This window comes from Schistocerca cancellata, chromosome 2 (genome assembly GCF_023864275.1).
Source record: "Schistocerca cancellata isolate TAMUIC-IGC-003103 chromosome 2, iqSchCanc2.1, whole genome shotgun sequence".
NCBI classification, from domain to species: Eukaryota; Metazoa; Arthropoda; class Insecta; order Orthoptera; family Acrididae; genus Schistocerca; species Schistocerca cancellata.
Window position 1 is genome coordinate 909175399 of NC_064627.1, and position 18253 is coordinate 909193651.

The window sequence follows — 18253 nt, forward strand, 5'->3', positions numbered from 1 at the left end:
ATATTTGAGATTTAGGGAAAATTACGGTCGTCAGTCCTATGGACAATTACTATAGTAACTGAAAAAGAAAGGTTATTGCACATATAATTAGCACTAGAAGCGTGGCAACTGAAGGTTGACACGTGTAGCGTGAAAACTGAAAGTTTGTCAGAAGTAATAAATTTCGCTACTCTCTGACTTAATTTAGCAAAAGAATTAATAAAATCGGAAAATCGAAAGTTAATTTAGTGACTGAAATTAATACTGAGCTTTGTTCCTGAAGCACATCGAAATTCAGTAAAATACGGTTAGTCTTGGACTACCTCAACAATCATTTCTAAAGCTACTTGAATCTACGCAATTTAGAAATAAGAGATTTAACTTTGAACTTGAATTAAATGATTCTGAACAATTAACAATAGTAAAATTTAGTACGTACCAAGCTGAGCTGCAGTCACAGGTAAGCTAAAATATGGTAACAAAACTCGCACTCTTAATTTGTGCTTGTGTAATCTAAATATTGTAGCCAGCTGTGAATACTTTAACTGAACTTTGAAATTAAAGCAGTGAAATCGGATTATATTACTTTAATGCTGGCGTTTGAATTTCAACGACACTCAGGTTCATTTCGGAAAAGGAAGGGACCCTGCTTGGTAATGCAATTGGGACAATGAGCAACAAACGTTCATGCTAAGTTGCTGTAAGTTTGTGATTTGAACAGTTTGAAAAGCTGAGGTCTGCCATACAGTTCTAAAACTTTACGTGCTTCCAGTCTTCCTTGTTGGTTGATTGAAGGTTTGAAGCCGTCGATCGAGGAGGTGGTGACAGTCACTCATTGTCGGCCGTCGCTGTTGCAGAAGCTGGATGTTGGCGCGCCTTCTTCTCGACACGGTCACCAAGCGAAACGGGCTCTAGATGTGCGCCAGCTAATGCTTCCTGTCCGCGACACCGTGTCAGAAACTATCATAGCAAGTCGAGCGCAGTTACATGCTGCCCAACGCCGAAAGCGCGGCAACTCGCGGGAGCGTCACACAACACACCTGCTCCACTGCTACTCCAGGCAGACTCTCTCTGCTCTGCCCATGCTCCACGCGGCAGAGTTAACACTACCAAAGATCCTAAACACTTTCATTCTCCACACTACCTATCGATGTATTCGTTCGATAGTATAATTTTCCCTAGGCCAGACCCAGCGTATAAATACAAATAATATTCACAAAACAAACCAATTATACATCGACATAAATGCATATATATACAAATAGTAAAACAATTACAATATACAAAGACACAGAAATGTTATATCTTCAGGTAACAAAATAACGAAAAAAATTTGCAGTGCAATAGATGGAAATAGGAGGATATGCATTTCCGGCGTTACAAGAGGAGCAGCTATAAACTTAAGATTGCTGTACTATTTTCTTTGATATTAACTGAGCTTTAAGTAAACTTCTGAACAGAACAGACAAGTATTGAATATTTCATAATAAAAGATACATACATTTGAAGATAAATATAAATAAATGAAAGAAAAAATAATTTGAATTAAGTACAGTGACACATGTAATATTAGTGGAACCAGTTCAGTTTTTATATGCATGCATGTTGTCTGTTCTTCTGGACATGTCCAAATGAACAGACACTGCATATTCATATAATTAATTTGCCTCCATGAGTAATGAACTCACTGCTTTCAGTGTGGACGCACAACATTGTTCGACCTCCTGTGGGAACCTTAAAGCAGCGAGCATGAAGGACACAGACTGGGGCTATGGGTGGGTGGCATAGGTGGTAATTTGAGGCGACTGGCAAGCAAGCTGAGATAGTCTGCGCAACTGCAATAAATACTATGTCTGGTGGCGCAGTGGTTAACGCAACTGCATAGTAAGCAGGATATCCCAGGTTGAAGTCTCATCGCTGCTGATTCCGCATGAAGTGCCAATACAGCTGATGTCAATAGTTTCTTCCCTTCCCTTTCCTTCCCACTTCCCCCTCCCCCTCCCCCTCCTCCCACCCTCCCCACCTTCCCACCTTCATTTTACATAAAACAGTTTAGTTATGTTGAACACTAATGACAGTAATAGCTTGAGTCTGGTTAGTGGCATATTCAGATATTCTAATGATTGTAAAAAGCAGAAATTTGCGTTTGAGACCTTGCCTAGCACAGATTTTCAGTTATGACAACATATTTTCTATTTGAATGTTTAAATTTAAATAGTTTTGCCTGAATATTTTTGTTTCAGACCACTATATTATCAAGAGAAATCTATAGTATCATATCTACTTGATTCTTAGTTTCAGATTATTAACTCAGAAAATAAAAGGGAGGGTGAGGAGAACAGAATAGGTAGAGCCATTCTTGACATTTCACTTACCATAATTGAGGACTGATATAAAAGTATTGCCGTGAGCTAAAAATATTCTGGAGGAAAGCAGGGTGGTAGATTTTAATATATGGTAGCTGATGATGAATAGATTTCGAAGGTTTGTTATTAGTAGTTGCTGTGAATGTAAGGCTGTTATGTGTTGCAGCCCCTTCTGTCAAATACACTGAATAACTGCATCAGAATGCTACCGCAGCAGGATGTAAAAATATCAAAAATTGTTACTGCTACATTTTTCTGATTAACAGGAGTTCAATGCACTTAGTCAGTTGGAAATAGCAATTAATTTTCTAGCTTGAGGAAATAACTCATGGAGCACTAATACATTCACATGAGTGTTTGAAGAATCTGGTAAGTTACAAGAGATCAGATTCCTGCAAATGTTCTGCCAGAATTGACTAATGTTTTTTAATGATGGTAATTCACTAATGCCATTGTGAGACTCCATGTACTTCAGAACAACACATTTATGAATGAAACCCACTAGCAGTGACTGCCAGTACTTTTCAACCATTGATTCTCTAGTTGATGATTTTCGTGTTCAATGATTTGGAGGTAACCGAGGCTGCAATGTCAGTCATCCAATAATTCTAAATCAGAGCAATATGCAGATGTAGGTGCACACTTTTAGGGGTAGCATAATATGTGGGCAACTCCCAGAATAGTTTCCACAGAAGTATTGCTGATTAGAGAGATATGTGTGATGTGTTGGATCATCATGATTTGCAGAAAAAATGATTAGAAATAAACCTTTAAAAAACATCAAACCAGCCTATGCTTAGAGAACCACTACATCTAAGAAAAGGGAAACCAGCAAGATTAACTGGAAGACTGTAGACTAATGCCTGGTTAAAAATATTACCCATCCTAACACAGCACTTTGTATTACAGTTCTTCCAGGAAAAAGAACTAATGGTTGAGTTAGCATGACAGTATTGTGTAGATAGTATTATCTTACTATGCAGAGGCCTAAGCAGAAAACTGTCATGGAGTTGTCATGAGTCTATGTACTGTATTTAATGCATTTATGTTAATTTTCAGCCCAGAAACAATTGTTTGCATCTTACTCACTTGTCTTAGAAAAGACAAAGGATTTAGCAGTTATTTTTATGACGATACAGTTCTTTCTGCACTAGAAGCTCCCTATCACTAAAATGTCTTACTTTTTTCCAGGCAGAGAATGCACAAAAAACGGTCAAAGAACAGTTGGATTCACAAGAAAAAGAATGGCAACACCATTTGCAAGAGTTAGAGCAACAACACGCTGTAGCTCTTAAAAAAGTGGAGGAGTTAACGCAGCAATTGGTGAATCGTACAGGGGCTTTAGAAGGTATAAACACTTCAGCAGTGCTAGTTCCGTTGAAATAATGACTGTATTCATAACTGTTCCTGTAATGCAGCTCTCCACAGCTGATACAGTCACAGGGAATTTGTGTATATTAATGTGTGAGAATAATTTAGGGGTAAAGGTAAGAAGTAACAACTCACCAAATAGCAGAGACAGTGGGTTGTCAACTTGCACAGGATGAATCCCTTAATGGGCTATTTACATGCTGGCAGAACTTTCCATACCATATTACTGTGTGAAAATGTATGTGTACATTCTGGTATAACTCTGGAATGCCTTCAGCAATTTCGACTGAACCAGGTATACCCTGCAGCCAGGCGACTAGCACGAGTTTTGGTGTTCTCGTAAAAATAAGTCATTTTAGATTATAAAACATATAGTTTAGTATTGATTACGTGGTAAATAGGTGTATTAGTGTGCCTTTTAAGTATACCATTAAAGGTTTCATTTTTCTTTACGTAATATAGCAGAAAACACAAAAAGATTGTACAGACATATTTTCTGTTTACATTTTGCCACAGCAAATCTATAGAATTTCGTTTAGTTGTTCTTTGCTCTATCCAGAAATTTAACTTAGCGTACCTCTTCATTATTTAACTTTATCTGAAAACTACCTTGAGCAGTTAAACAGAGAACCGACTCGTGGCGATAACATATTAGACCTTCTGGTGACAAACAGACCCGATCTATTTGAAACAGTTAACGCAGAACAGGGAATCAGCGATCATAAAGCGGTTACTGCATCGATGATTTCAGCCGTAAATAGAAATATTAAAAAAGGTAGGAACTTTTTTCTGTTTAGCAAAAGTGACAAAAAGCAGATTTCAGAGTACTTGACGGCTCAACACATAAGTTTTGTCTCAAGTACAGATAGTGTTGAGGATCAGTGGACAAAGTTCAAAACCATCGTACAATATGCATTAGATGAGTATGTGCCAAGCAAGATTGTAAGAGATGGAAAAGACCCACCGTGGTACAACAACCTAGTTAGAAAACTGCTGCGGAAGCAAAGGGAACTTCACTGCAAACATAAATGTAGCCAAAGCCTTGCAGACAAACAAAAATTACGCAAAGCAAAATGTAGTGTGAGGAGGGCTATGCGAGAGGCATTCAAAGAATTCAGAAGTAAAGTTCTATGTACTGACTTGGCAGAAAATCCTAAGAAATTTTGGTCTTATGTCAAAGCGGTAGGTGGATCAAAACAAAATGTCCAGACACTCTGTGATCAAAATGTTACTGAAACAGAGGGTGACAGACTAAAGGTCGAAATACTAAATGTCTTTTTCTCCAAAGCTGTTTCACAGAGGGAGACTTCACTGTAGTTCCTTCTGTAGGTTGTTGCACAGGTGACAAAATGGTAGATATTAAAATAGACCACAGAGGGATAGAGAAACAATTAAAATTGCTCAAAAGAGGAAAGGCCGCTGGACCTGATGGGATACCAGTTTGATTTTACACAAAGTACGCGAAGGAACTTGCCCCCATCTTGCAGCGGTGTACCGTAGGTCTCTAGAAGAGCGTAGCGTTCCAAAGGATTGGAAAAGGGCACAGGTCATCCCCGTTTTCAAGAAGGGACGTCGAATAGATGTGCAGAACTATAGACCTATATCTCTAATGTCGATCAGTTATAGAATTTTGGAACACGTATTATGTTCGAGTATAATGACTTTTCTGGAGACTAGAAATCTACTCTGTAGGAATCAGCATGGGTTTCGAAAAAGACGATCGTGTGAAACCCATCTCGCGCTATTCGTCCACGAGACTCAGAGGGCAATAGACACGGGTTACCAGGTAGATGCCGTGTTTCTTGACTTGCGCAAGGCGTTCGATACAGTTCCCCACAGTCGTTTAATGAACAAAGTAAGAACATATGGACTATCAGACTAATTGTGTGATTGGATTGAAGAGTTCCTAGATTGATTGGATTGAAGAGTTCCTAGATAACAGAATGCATGTCATTCTCAATGGAGAGAAGTCTTCCGGAGTAAGAGTGATTTCAGGTGTGCCGCAGGGGAGTGTCGTAGGACCGTTGCTATTCACAATATACATAAATGACCTGGTGGATGACATCGGAAGTTCACTGAGGCTTTTTGCAGATGATGCTGTGGTGTATCGAGAGGTTGTAACAATGGAAAATTGTACTGAAATGCAGAAGGATCTGCAGCAAATTGACGCGTGGTGCAGGGAATGGCAATTGAATCTCAATGTAGACAAGTGTAATGTGCTGCGAATACATAGAAAGAAAGATCCCTTATCATTTAGCTACAATATAGCAGGTCAGTAACTGGAAGCAGTTAATTCGATAAATTGTCTGTGAGTACGCATTAGGAGTGATTTAAAATGGAATGATCATATAAAGTTGATCATCGGTAAAACTGATGCCAGACTGAGATTCATTGGAAGAATCCTAAGGAAATGCAATTCGAAAACAAAGGAAGTAGGTTACGGTACACTTGTTCGCCCACTGCTTGAATACTGCTCACCAGTGTGGGATGCATACCAGATAGGGTTGATAGAAGAGATAGAGAAGATCCAACGGAGAGCAGCCCGCTTCGTTACAGGTTCATTTAGTAATCGCGAAAGCGTTACGGTGATGATAGATAAACTGCAGTGGAAGACGCTCAGTAGCTCGGTACGGGCTTTTGTTGAAGTTTCGAGGACATACCTTCACCGAGGAGTCAAGCAGTGTATTGCTCCCTCCTACGTGTATCTCACGAAGAGACCATGAGGATAAAATCAGAGAGCTTAGAGCCCACACAGAGGCATACCGACAATCCTTCTTTCCACAACAATACAAGACTGGAATAGAAGGGTGAACCGATAGAGGTATTCAAGGTACCCTCCGCCACACACCTTCAGGTGGCTTGCAGAGTATGGATGGAGATGTAGATGTAGAACTAGCATTTCCAGATAGTAGCGTAAAGTTTAAGTTGTTGTTTCAGAAACTTTGCACTGTTGTTTTTGTTTACACACATTTGAGTGTAGGCCAAATTTATGGAACCATATTTTCGTGTTTATCTGTAATTTAACTGACTTATTCTTAATAAACTATTACATTTATCATGAGTGAAAAGTGTGTGACTTGCCATAGGATTGTTAGGTCGGGGCTTTGGTGTGATGGGTGCTGTGGTTTTTCCATGTGGGTGACTGTAGTGGCGTGGGAATAGGGGAAGTAAATGAGACTCATCGGTGGTTTTGTACGATTTGCAGTAGAGATAGGAAGATACTAGAACAGGAGGGGAAAATTGCCGCCCTTCAGGCTGAGTTAGACAAGACCAGGGGAGATCTTGACAGGTTAAAGAGGGAGAAGGGTAAAGAGAGGTGGGAAGTGGCAACAGGAGGAACAGGCCGAGAACTTTGTTTGACAGCTTCGTGATGAACGTGGAAAATAGATTTGACCTGTTGCTTCAGTTAGAAGCTGGTGAGCCTCAAGTAGTTGCAGGTGTAGACAGGGCACAACAAACTTTCAGCAGCAAATTGAAAAGTAACAATGTAGGGAAATCAGTAAAGAGAAAGAAAGTGTTGTTGTTAGGTAGTTCCCATAGAAGAGGTGTTGGCCAACTTTTGCAGGATGAACTAGGATCAGAATACCAGGTCACAATTTTTTTTAAACCCAGTGCTGGTCTGGAGCAGGTGACAGAGGATTTAGGATCGCCTTGCAAAGATTTCACTAAGGAAGACACCATGGTTATAGTAGATGGGGCAGGTAACAGTATTGACAGAGATCCTGGGTACAGTATAGTGTGTGACCTGGCAAAGATTACATCAGCATCGAAGCATACTAGTGTTGAGTTTGTATCTGTTCTTGGGTGCCATGACCAACTTCATTTGAACTCTTCTGTTAAGAGAGTTAATTTGGAGCTGGAACTGCTGCTTATGTCAGGTGCACGGTCACACATTGGTGTGGTTCCTGTTGATTCTCTCAATAGGTTGGATTATACTAGGCATGGCCTTCACCTCAACAAGAAGGGGAAGGGTAAACTGGCTGGGAAAATAGCAGGAAAGTTAAGGGGGAGGCACTGTCATGAGTGGTAAAATACCAGTGGTTATAGCGTTCAGAAAAGACCCTTTTTTAGGGTAGAGAGGACAGAAAGAAACCAAATTTTAAGAGAGGTTGGAATTGAGTCAAACCTTCAGTTTGAGAAAGAAACAAAAAAACATAATTCTAGCTTATTACATCAGCATAAACAGCTATTGGTTACGAAATTTTCAAGTCAGCAGATATTTTAACTCTACCCAATTTTAACTCAGTCAGTGTGAAATGTCAGCTGTCTTTATTGCATCAAAATATTCAAGGACTGAGAAATAAAATTAATGAATTAACTATTTGTGTGCTTGCATATTTAATTACATAAAATCCTTGTGTATTCTCATATTTGAGAGGAGTAATTTGCTTATTGATAGCCATAGAGTATAAATTCGCGGAGTCCTTAGATATTAGCAGTAGGATGGATAGGGTGTGTGCGTGCTATGTGCAGGCGCAGGAGGAACTGGCCGCAGTTCGCGAGCAGCTGAGCATGCTGTTGGCCACGGTCAGCCGCCTTCAGGCTGCTGCCTCAAGGAGCAGCGACGGCGGAGGATGTGGCGCGTCGCTTGAGACACCCCAGGTGTCACTTGCTGCGTCCGCTGACTTAGCCGCCGTGGCACCTTCTAGTGTACTCGGCGCGTTGGGGCCGCCCTCACCTCAGGGTGAGTGGCGGACTACAATGCGTTCGCGTCGCTCGAGGCGGAGGGTCAATGTGGAGGCTGGCCTCGCCCGTTTGTCCTGTCAGTGGGCAGGTGGCCGCTCCTTCAGCAGGGCCTGAGCAGGCACACGGGGGCAAAGGCTTGCTGGTTATTGGGAGATCCAACGTTGGGCGGGTGATGGAGCCCCTTAGGGAAATAGCGTACGGGGCTGGAAAGAATTCAAACGTGCACTCGGTTTGTCTGCCGGGGGGCCTCATCCCAAGATGTGGAGGTGGCCTCGCCTGCGGCTATCGAGCGTACGGGGTGCAGTCGTCTGCAAGTAGTTGCTCATGTCGGCACCAGTGATGCCTGTCGCTTGGGTTCTGAGGTGATCCTCAGTTCGTACAGGCGGCTGGCGGATTTGGTGAAGATCGCTGGCCTTGCACGCGGGGTGCAAGCAGAGCTCTCTATTTGGCGCATTGTTCCAAGAGTGGATTGGGGTCCTTTGGTTTGGAGCCGAGTGGAGGGTCTCAACCAGAGGCTCCGTCGACTCTGTGACAGTCTTGGCTGCAGATTTCTAGACTTGCGCTATTGGGTGGGGAATTTGAGGACGCCCCTAGATAGGTCAGGGGTGCACTACACAAAGGAAGCAGCTATTCGGGTAGCAGAGTACTTGTGGCGTGCAGATGGGAGTTTTTTAGGCTAGGCAATAGTGCGAGGTGTTCTGATGAACACTCACCAGTCGATGTGCATTCAGGGAAATCAGGACGTGCTCAGTGTAAAGACACTTCAGCTATCAAGATATTAGCAATAAATTTTCAGAGTGTTCGGAATAAAGTTCCTGAATTTACTGCCCTGCAGGAAGCATGTGGCGCACAAATTATTCTCGGGACTGAGACCTGGCTGAACCCTGAGATAGGAAGTTCTAAAATATTTAGTGAGGGTTGGAACGTGTATCTGAAAGACAGATTAGACACCGTAGGAGGTGGTGTCTTCATTGCAGTTGACAAAAATATTGTGCCTACTGAGGTCGAAGTAGAGTGTGCTTGTGAAGTTATCTGGACACGTTTAATAGGGCTAGGGGAAATAAAGTTAATTGTTGGGTGTTATTACCGGCCACCAGGATCCACCATGACAGTTCTAGAATCATTCAAAGGGAGTCTACATTCTGTATCGCAGAAGTACCCGGATCATGCTATATTAGTCGGAGGTGACTTCAACCAACCTAGTATAGACTGGGATGTCTATGGATTCATTACAGGTGGTACAGACAAGCCATTGTGTGAATTACTTTTGAACACATAATTCGAAAACTGTCTTGAGCAGCTAAATCGACAGCCAACGCGTATTGGAAATATTTTAGATCTGGTAGCCATGAACAGACCAGACCTCGTCGACGGTGTCGGTGTTGAGACAGGGATTAGTGATCATGATGTTGTCATTACGACTATGGTTATGTAAGTTGAAAAGTCACTAAAGAAGGTTAGGAGAGTATTCTTACTAGAAAGAGCAGATAAGCAGTTGTTAGCATCCCACTTAATAAATGAATCAACTTCATTTACGTCAGTACGAGGGACATGGAAGAATTATGGGCAAATTTTAAACGCATTGTAAATCACGCATTGGACAAGTATGTGTGCTAAAAGTGGGTTACGGCCGGAAAAGACCCACCGTGGTTTAACAGCGCAGTTCGGAGAATGCTCAGGAAGCAAAGGCAGTTGCACTGACAGTACAAGAAAGATCGGGAGAATGAGGACAGGCAAAAGTTAGTAGAGATTCGTGCTGCTGTAAAAAGAGTGATGCGCGAAGCGTTCAACCACTACCACCGTCATACCTTAGCAAAAGATGTTGCTGAAAACCCAAGGAATTTCTGGTCTTACGTAAAATCTGTAAGAGGGGTCGAAGGCTTCCATCCAGTCACTCACTCATCAGTCTGGCCTGGCAATGGAAGACAGCAGAACGAAAGCTGAAATTTTAAATTTAGCATTTGAGAAATCTTTCACGCAGGAGGATCGCACAAACGTACCGCCATTTGAGTCTCGTACAGATTCCCGTATGGAGGACATAGTGATAGACATCCCTGGGGTTGTGAAGCACCTGAATGGGTTGAAAGTAAATAAATCGCCAGGTCATGATGGGATTCCAATTCGGTTTTACAGAGAATACTCTACTGCATTGGCTCCTTACTTAGCTTGCATTTATCGCAAATCTCTTGCCCAACATAAAGTCCCGAGCGACTGGAAAAAAGCGCAGGTGACGCCTGTATATAAGAAGCGTAGAAGGACGGATCCTCAAAATTACAGACCAGTATCCTTAACATCGGTTTGTTGCAGGATTCTCGAACATATTCTCAGTTCGAATATAATTAATTTCCTCGAGACAGAGAAGTTGCTGTCCATGCATCAGCACAGCTTTAGAAAGCATCGCTCCTGTGAAACGCAACTCGCCCTTTTTTCACATGATATCTTGTGAACCATGGATGAAGGGTATCAGACAGATGCCATATTCCATGACTTCTGGAAAGGGTTTGACTCGGTGCCCCACTGCAGACTCCTAACTAAGGTACAAGCATATGGGATTGGTTCCCAAGTATGTGAGTGGCTCGAAGACTTCTTAAGTAATAGAGCCCAGTATGTTGTCCTCGATGGTGAGTGTTCATCGGAGGTGAGGGTATCATCTGGAGTGCCCCAGGGAAGTGTGGTAGGTCCGCTGTTGTTTTCTATCTACATAAATGATCTTTTGGATAGGGTGGATATCAATGTGCGGCTGTTTGCTGATGATGCTGTGGTGTACGGGAAGATGTCGTCGTTGAGTGACTGTAGGAGGATACAAGATGACTTGGACAGGATTTGTGATTGGTGTAAAGAATGGCAGCTAACTCTAAATATAGATAAATGTAAATTAATGCAGATGAGTAGGAAAAAGAATCCCTTAATGTTTGAATACTCCATTAGTAGTGTAGTGCTTGACACAGTCATGTCTATTAAATATTTGGGTGCAACATTGCAAAGCGATATGAAGTGGGACAAGCATGTAATGGAAGTTGTGGGAAAGGCGGATAGTCGTCTTTGGTTCATTGGTAGAATTTTGGGAAGATGTGGTTCATCTGTAAAGGAGACCGTTTATAAAACACTAATACGACCTATTCTTGAGTACTGCTCGAGCATTTGGGATCCCTATCAGGTCAGATTGAAGGAGGACATAGAAGCAATTCAGAGGCAGGCTGCTAGATTTGTTACTGGTAGGTTTGATCATCACATGAGTGTTACGGAAATGCTTCAGGAACTCGGGTGGGAGTCTCTAGAGGAAAGGAGGTGTTCTTTTCGTGAATCACAACTGAGGAAATTTAGAGAGCCAGCATTTGAGGCTGACTGCAGTACAATTTTACTGCCGCCAACTTACATTTCACGGAAAGACCACAAAGATAAGATAACTGAGATTAAGGCTCATACAGAGGCATATAGGCAGTCATTTTTCCCTCTTTCTGTTTGGGAGTGGAACAGGGAGAGAAGATGCTAGTTATGGTACGAGGTACCCTCCACCACACACCGTATGGTGGATTGCGGAGTATGTATGTAGATGTAGATGTATCTGCATAGATGAATTAGAGTCTTCAAACCCAGCTGACATAATCTGCCTCTCTGAACATCATGTGACCACTGGTATAGAACTTTAAGTGTTACAGGGTTTAGGTTAGCATCTCACTTTTGTAGATCAGAAATGGAGAAAGGAGGAGTTGACACATTCATCAGGAACTGTCATAAATTTAAGAACACAGACATTCATAAATTTTGCCTAGAACAGCATATGGAAGCATGCGCAACGGAAGTAGAATTTAACAAAAAATCCTTCATAATATTAAGTGTATATCAAGCACCTGCAGTTAACTTAAATCTGTTCGTAAACCACCTTGAAGCTGTACTGGCCCATTTAACAACCAAAAACAAAGAAATAGTGGTTGCTGGTGATTTCAGTGTAGATTTCCTTAAAGACTCTCCCAATAAGAACTTATTTGAGTTAGTAACACTATCATTCAACTTAATTCCCACTGTAAAGTTCCCCACTAGGGTAGCCAAATGCTCACAAACAGCCATTGATAATATCTTTATAGAAAAGTCCAATGAACAAAATTATATTACAAAACCAATAGTCAATGGCCTCTGAGACCATGACATGCAGTTCCTTCTGTTAAATGTTAATACTAAACAGGATATAAAATCTGTTAAATATGAGCTCAAGAGGGTAATCAATAAGCCAAAAATTGATTATTTTAGGACACTCCTCAGAGACATTAACTGAACTGATGTTTACAGTGCTCATGGCATGAATGAAAAATATAACACTTTTGCTAATAAAGTGCTTACCTTATTCGAACACTGTTTTCCCCCAAAACTTACCAAGGTTAGAGCAAAGTCTACAAAGAAGCCATGGATTACTCAAGGAATAGGAGTATCTTGTAAAACAAAAAGAAAACTGTATCTGTCAATCCGAAAAAGTTCTGATGTTGATGCTATAGCACATTACAAGAAATACTGCAAAATATTAAATACTGTAATACGGACATCAAAGCAAATATATTACAAGGAAAAGATAGTAATATCAGATAACAAAATAAAGACAGTATGGGATATAGTGAAGGAGGAGACCGGTAGAACCAGACATGAAGGGGAACAGATAGCATTAAGAGTAAATGATACGTTGGTGACAGATATGTATAGTGTTGCAGAAGTTTTTAACAAACATTTTATAACTGTTACTGAAAAGATGGGGTTGTCAGGTTTGGTAGATGCTGCTATGGAATACCTCAGACCAGACATTTCAAGAAACTTCCATAATATGAATTTGACCCTCACTACCCCAGCAGAAATAGTGTCCATCAAAAACATCTAGTGGGTATGATGAAATATCAATAAAGTTAATTAAAGAATGTGATTCTGAACTAAGTAACATATTAAGCTATCTGTGTAACCAGTCGTTTATCAGTGGAATATTTCCTGAATGGTTGAAATATGTTGAAGTTAAGCCACTGTTTAAGAAGGGAGATAAAGGAATAGCTTCAAATTTCCGTCCAATTTCACTGTTGCCACCATTCTCAAAAAATTTAGAAAAAGTAATGTACAGTCAGCTTTATAACCATCTTATCTCAAATTACATACTGTCAAAGTCACAGTTTGGATTTCTAAAGGGTTCTGATATTGAGAAGGCTATCTACACTTACCGTGAAAATGTGCTTAATTCATTAGACAAAAAATTGCAGGCAACTGGTATATTTTGTGATCTGTCAAAGGCATTTGACTGTGTAAATCTCAATATCCTTTTGAATAAATTAGAATATTATAGTGTAACAGGAAATGCTGCAAAATGGTTCAAATCTTTATCTCTAGCAGGAGACAAAGGGTGTTATTAGAAAAGATACACATAATAAGCTATCAGGCATCACCTAACTGAGAACTAATTACATGTGGGGTCCCACAAGGTTATATTTTGGGGCCCTTACTTTTTCTTGTGTATATCAGTGACCTTTCATCAGTAACATTAGCAGATGCCAAGTTCGTTTTGTTTGCCGATGATACAAACATTGTAATAAATAGCAAATCAAGTGTAGTCTTAGAAATATCAGCTAATAAAATATTTGTGAATATTAATCACTGGTTCCTAGCCAATTCTTCATCACTAAAAATTGAAAAAACACACTACATGCAGTTCAGAACTTGTAAGTGGTGTCCCAAAAGTATATGCCAAACATACAATGGCAAGTAGATAGAAGAAGTGGACAGTGTTAAATTCTTGGGATTACAGTTGATAATAAATTCAACTGGGAGGAGGACACCACAGAACTGCTGAAGCGTCTTAACAAATCTCTATTTGCAATGCGAATTGTGTCAGACATAGGGGATATAAAAATGAAAAAGCTGGCATACTATGCTGGCTTTCATTCCATAATGTCATATGGGATTACTTTTTGGGGTAATTCATCAAGCCAAGCTAACATTTTCTGGGCACAAAAACGTGCAGTAAGAGTTATATGTGGTGTGAACTCAAGAACATCCTGCAGAAGCCTGTTTAACAAACTAGGGATACTAACTACTGCTTCCCAATATATTTATTCCTTAATGAAATTTGTCATTAAAAATATATCACTTTTTCAAACCAGCAGCTCAATTTGTGGAATCAATACTAGAACTAAGAATAATCTACACAAGGATTTAAAGTCACTTAGTCTTGTACAAAAAGGTGTGCATTATTCAGGAACACACATTTCCAATAACTTGCCAGCAGCCATAAAAAGCTTAACAACCAATGAAAATCAGTTTAAGAGAAGCCTAAAGGATTTATTGGTGGCCAACTCCTTCTACTCCATTGATGAATTTCTCAGTAAAACCAACTGATGTTGTTGTTGTGGTCTTCAGTCCTGAGACTGGTTTGATGCAGCTCTCCATGCTACTCTATCCTGTGCAAGCTTCTTCATCTCCCAGTACCTACTGCAACCTACATCCTTCTGAATCTGCTTAGTGTATTCATCTCTTGGTCTCCCCCTACGATTTTTACCCTCCACACTGCCCTCCAATGCTAAATTTGTGATCCCTTGATGCCTCAAAACATGTCCTACCAACCGATCCCTTCTTCTAGTCAAGTTGTGCCACAAACTTCTCTTCTCCCCAATCCTATTCAATACCTCCTCATTAGTTACATGATCTACCCACCTTATCTTCAGCATTCTTCTGTAGCACCACATTTCGAAAGCTTCTATTCTCTTCTTGTCCAAACTAGTTATCGTCCATGTTTCACTTCCATACATGGCTACACTCCATACAAATACTTTCAGAAACGACTTCCTGACACTTAAATCTATACTCGATGTTAACAAATTCCTCTTCTTGAGAAACGCTTTCCTTGCCATTGCCAGTCTACATTTTATATCCTCTCTACTTCGACCATCATCGGTTATTTTACTCCCTAAATAGCAAAACTCCTTTACTACTTTAAGTTTCTCATTTCCTAATCTAATTCCCTCAGCATCACCCGACTTAATTTGACTACATTCCATTATCCTCGTTTTGCTTTTGTTGATGTTCATCTTATATCCTCCTTTCAAGACACTGTCCATTCCGTTCAACTGCTCTTCCAAGTCCTTTGCTGTCTCTGACAGAATTACAATGTCATCGGCAAACCTCAAAGTTTTTACTTCTTCTCCATGAATTTTAATACCTACTCCGAATTTTTCTTTTGTTTCCTTTACTGCTTGCTCAATATACAGATTGAATAACATCGGGGAGAGGCTACAACCCTGTCTTACTCCCTTCCCAACCACTGCTTCCCTTTCATGCCCCTCGATTCTTATAACTGCCATCTGGTTTCTGTACAAACTGTAAATAGCCTTTCGCTCCCTGTATTTTACCCCTGCCACCTTCAGAATTTGAAAGAGAGTATTCCAGTTAACATTGTCAAAAGCTTTCTCTAAGTCTACAAATGCTAGAAACGTAGGTTTGCCTTTCCTTAATCTTTCTTCTAAGATAAGTCGTAAGGTCAGTATTGCCTCACGTGTTCCAACATTTCTACGGAATCCAAACTGATCTTCCCCGAGGTCGGCTTCTACCAGTTTTTCCATTCGTCTGTAAAGAATTCGCGTTAGTATTTTGCAGCTGTGACTTATTAAACTGATAGTTCGGTAATTTTCACATCTGTCAACACCTGCTTTCTTTGGGATTGGAATTATTATATTCTTCTTGAAGTCTGAGGGTATTTCGCCTGTCTCATACATCGTGCTCACCAGATGGTAGAGTTTTGTCATGACTGGCTCTCCAGAGGCCATCAGTAGTTCTGCTGGAATGTTGTCTACTCCCGGGGCCTTGTTTCGACTCAGGCCTTTCAGTGCTCTGTCAAACTCTTCACGCAGTATCTTATCTCCCATTTCGTCTTCATGTACATCCTCTTCCATTTCCATAATATTGTCCTCAAGTACATCGCCCTTGTATAAACTCTCTATATACTCCTTCCACCTTTCTGCCTTCCCTTCTTTGCTTAGAACTGGGTTGCCATCTGAGCTCTTGACATTCATACAAGTGGTTCTCTTCTCTCCAAAGGTCTCTTTAATTTTCCTGTAGGCAGTATCTATCTTACCCCTAGTGAGACAAGCCTCTACATCCTTACATTTGTCCTCTAGCCATCCCTGCTTAGCCATTTTGCACTTCCTGTCGATATCATTTTTGAGACGTTTGTATTCCTTTTTGCCTGCTTCATTTACTGCATTTTTATATTTTCTCCTTTCATCAATTAAATTCAATATTTCTTCTGTTACCCAAGGATTTCTATTAGCCCTCGTCTTTTTACCTACTTGATCCTCTGCTGCCTTCACCACTTCATCCCTCAGAGCTACCCATTCTTCTTCTACTGTATTTCTTTCCCCCTTTCCTGTCAATTGTTCCCTTATGCTCTCCCTGAAACTCTCTACAACCTCTGGTTCTTTCAGTTTATCCAGGTCCCATCTCCTTAAATTCCCACCTTTTTGCAGTTTCTTCAGTTTCAATCTGCAGTTCATAACCAATAGATTGTGGTCAGAACCTACATCTGCCCCAGGAAATGTCTTACAATTTAAAACCTGGTTCCTAAATCTCTGTCTTACCATTATATAATCTATCTGAAACCTGTCAGTATCTCCAGGCTTCTTCCATGTATACAGCCTCCTTTCATGATTCTTGAACCAAGTGTTGGCTATGATTAAGTTATGCTCTGTGCAAAATTCTACAAGGCGTCTTCCTCTTTCATTTCTTCCCCCCAATCCATATTCACCTACTATGTTTCCTTCTCTCCCTTTTCCTACTGACGAATTCCAGTCACCCATGACTATTAAATTTTTGTCTCCCTTCACTACCTGAATAATTTCTTTTATCTCGTCATACATTTCATCTATTTCTTCATCATCTGCAGAGGTAGTTGGCATATAAACTTGTACTACTGTAGTAGGCATGGGCTTTGTGTCTATCCTGGCCACAATAATGCGTTCACTATGCTGTTAGTAGTAGCTAACCCGCACTCCTATTTTTTTATTCATTATTAAACCTACTCCTGCATTACCCCTATTTGATTTTGTATTTATAACCCTGTAATCACCTGACCAAAAGTCTTGTTCCTCCTGCCACCGAACTTCACTAATTCCCACTATATCTAACTTTAACCTATCCATTTCCCTTTTTAAATTTTCTAACCTAACTGCCCGATTAAGGGATCTGACATTCCACGCTCCGATCCGTAGAACGCCAGTTTTCTTTCTCCTGATAACGACGTCCTCCTGAGTAGTCCCCGCCCGGAGATCCGAATGGGGGACTATTTTACCTCCGGAATATTTTACCCAAGAGGACGCCATCATCATTTAATCATACAGTGGAGCTGCATGTCCTCGGGAAAAATTACGGCTGTAGTTTCCCCTTGCTTTCAGCCGTTCGCAGTACCAGCACAGCAAGGCCGTTTTGGTTAATGTTACAAGGCCAGATCAGTCAATCGTCCAGACTGTTGCCCCTGCAACTACTGAAAAGGCTGCTGCCCCTCTTCAGGAACCACATGTTTGTCTGGCCTCTCAACAGATACCCCTCCGTTGTGGTTGCACCTACGGTACGGCCATCTGTATCGCTGAGGCACGCAAGCCTCCCCACCAACGGCAAGGTCCATGGTTCATGGGGAGGAAAAACTGATATATATATCTAAAAAGAAAGATGATGAGACTTACCAAACAAAAGCGCTAGCAGGTCGATAGACACACAAACAAACACAAACATACACACAAAATTCAAGCTTTCGCAACAAACAGTTGCTTCGTCAGGAAAGAGGGAAGGAGAGGGAAAGACGAAAGGATTTGGGTTTTAAGGGAGAGGGTAAGGAG

At 40.9% G+C, this 18253-nt stretch overlaps 1 protein-coding gene across 2 annotated transcripts in view; it reads left to right on the forward strand.

Moving 5' to 3' along the window:
- Positions 1–18253, forward strand: part of LOC126162842 (cilium assembly protein DZIP1-like) — a 289744-nt gene that overhangs the window by 97291 nt on the left and 174200 nt on the right. For both annotated transcript variants that reach the window (XM_049919606.1, XM_049919605.1), the window contains exon 7: positions 3537–3693. In XM_049919606.1, the coding sequence (XP_049775563.1) occupies positions 3537–3693 (157 nt within the window). The remainder of the gene's footprint in view (positions 1–3536; positions 3694–18253) is intronic.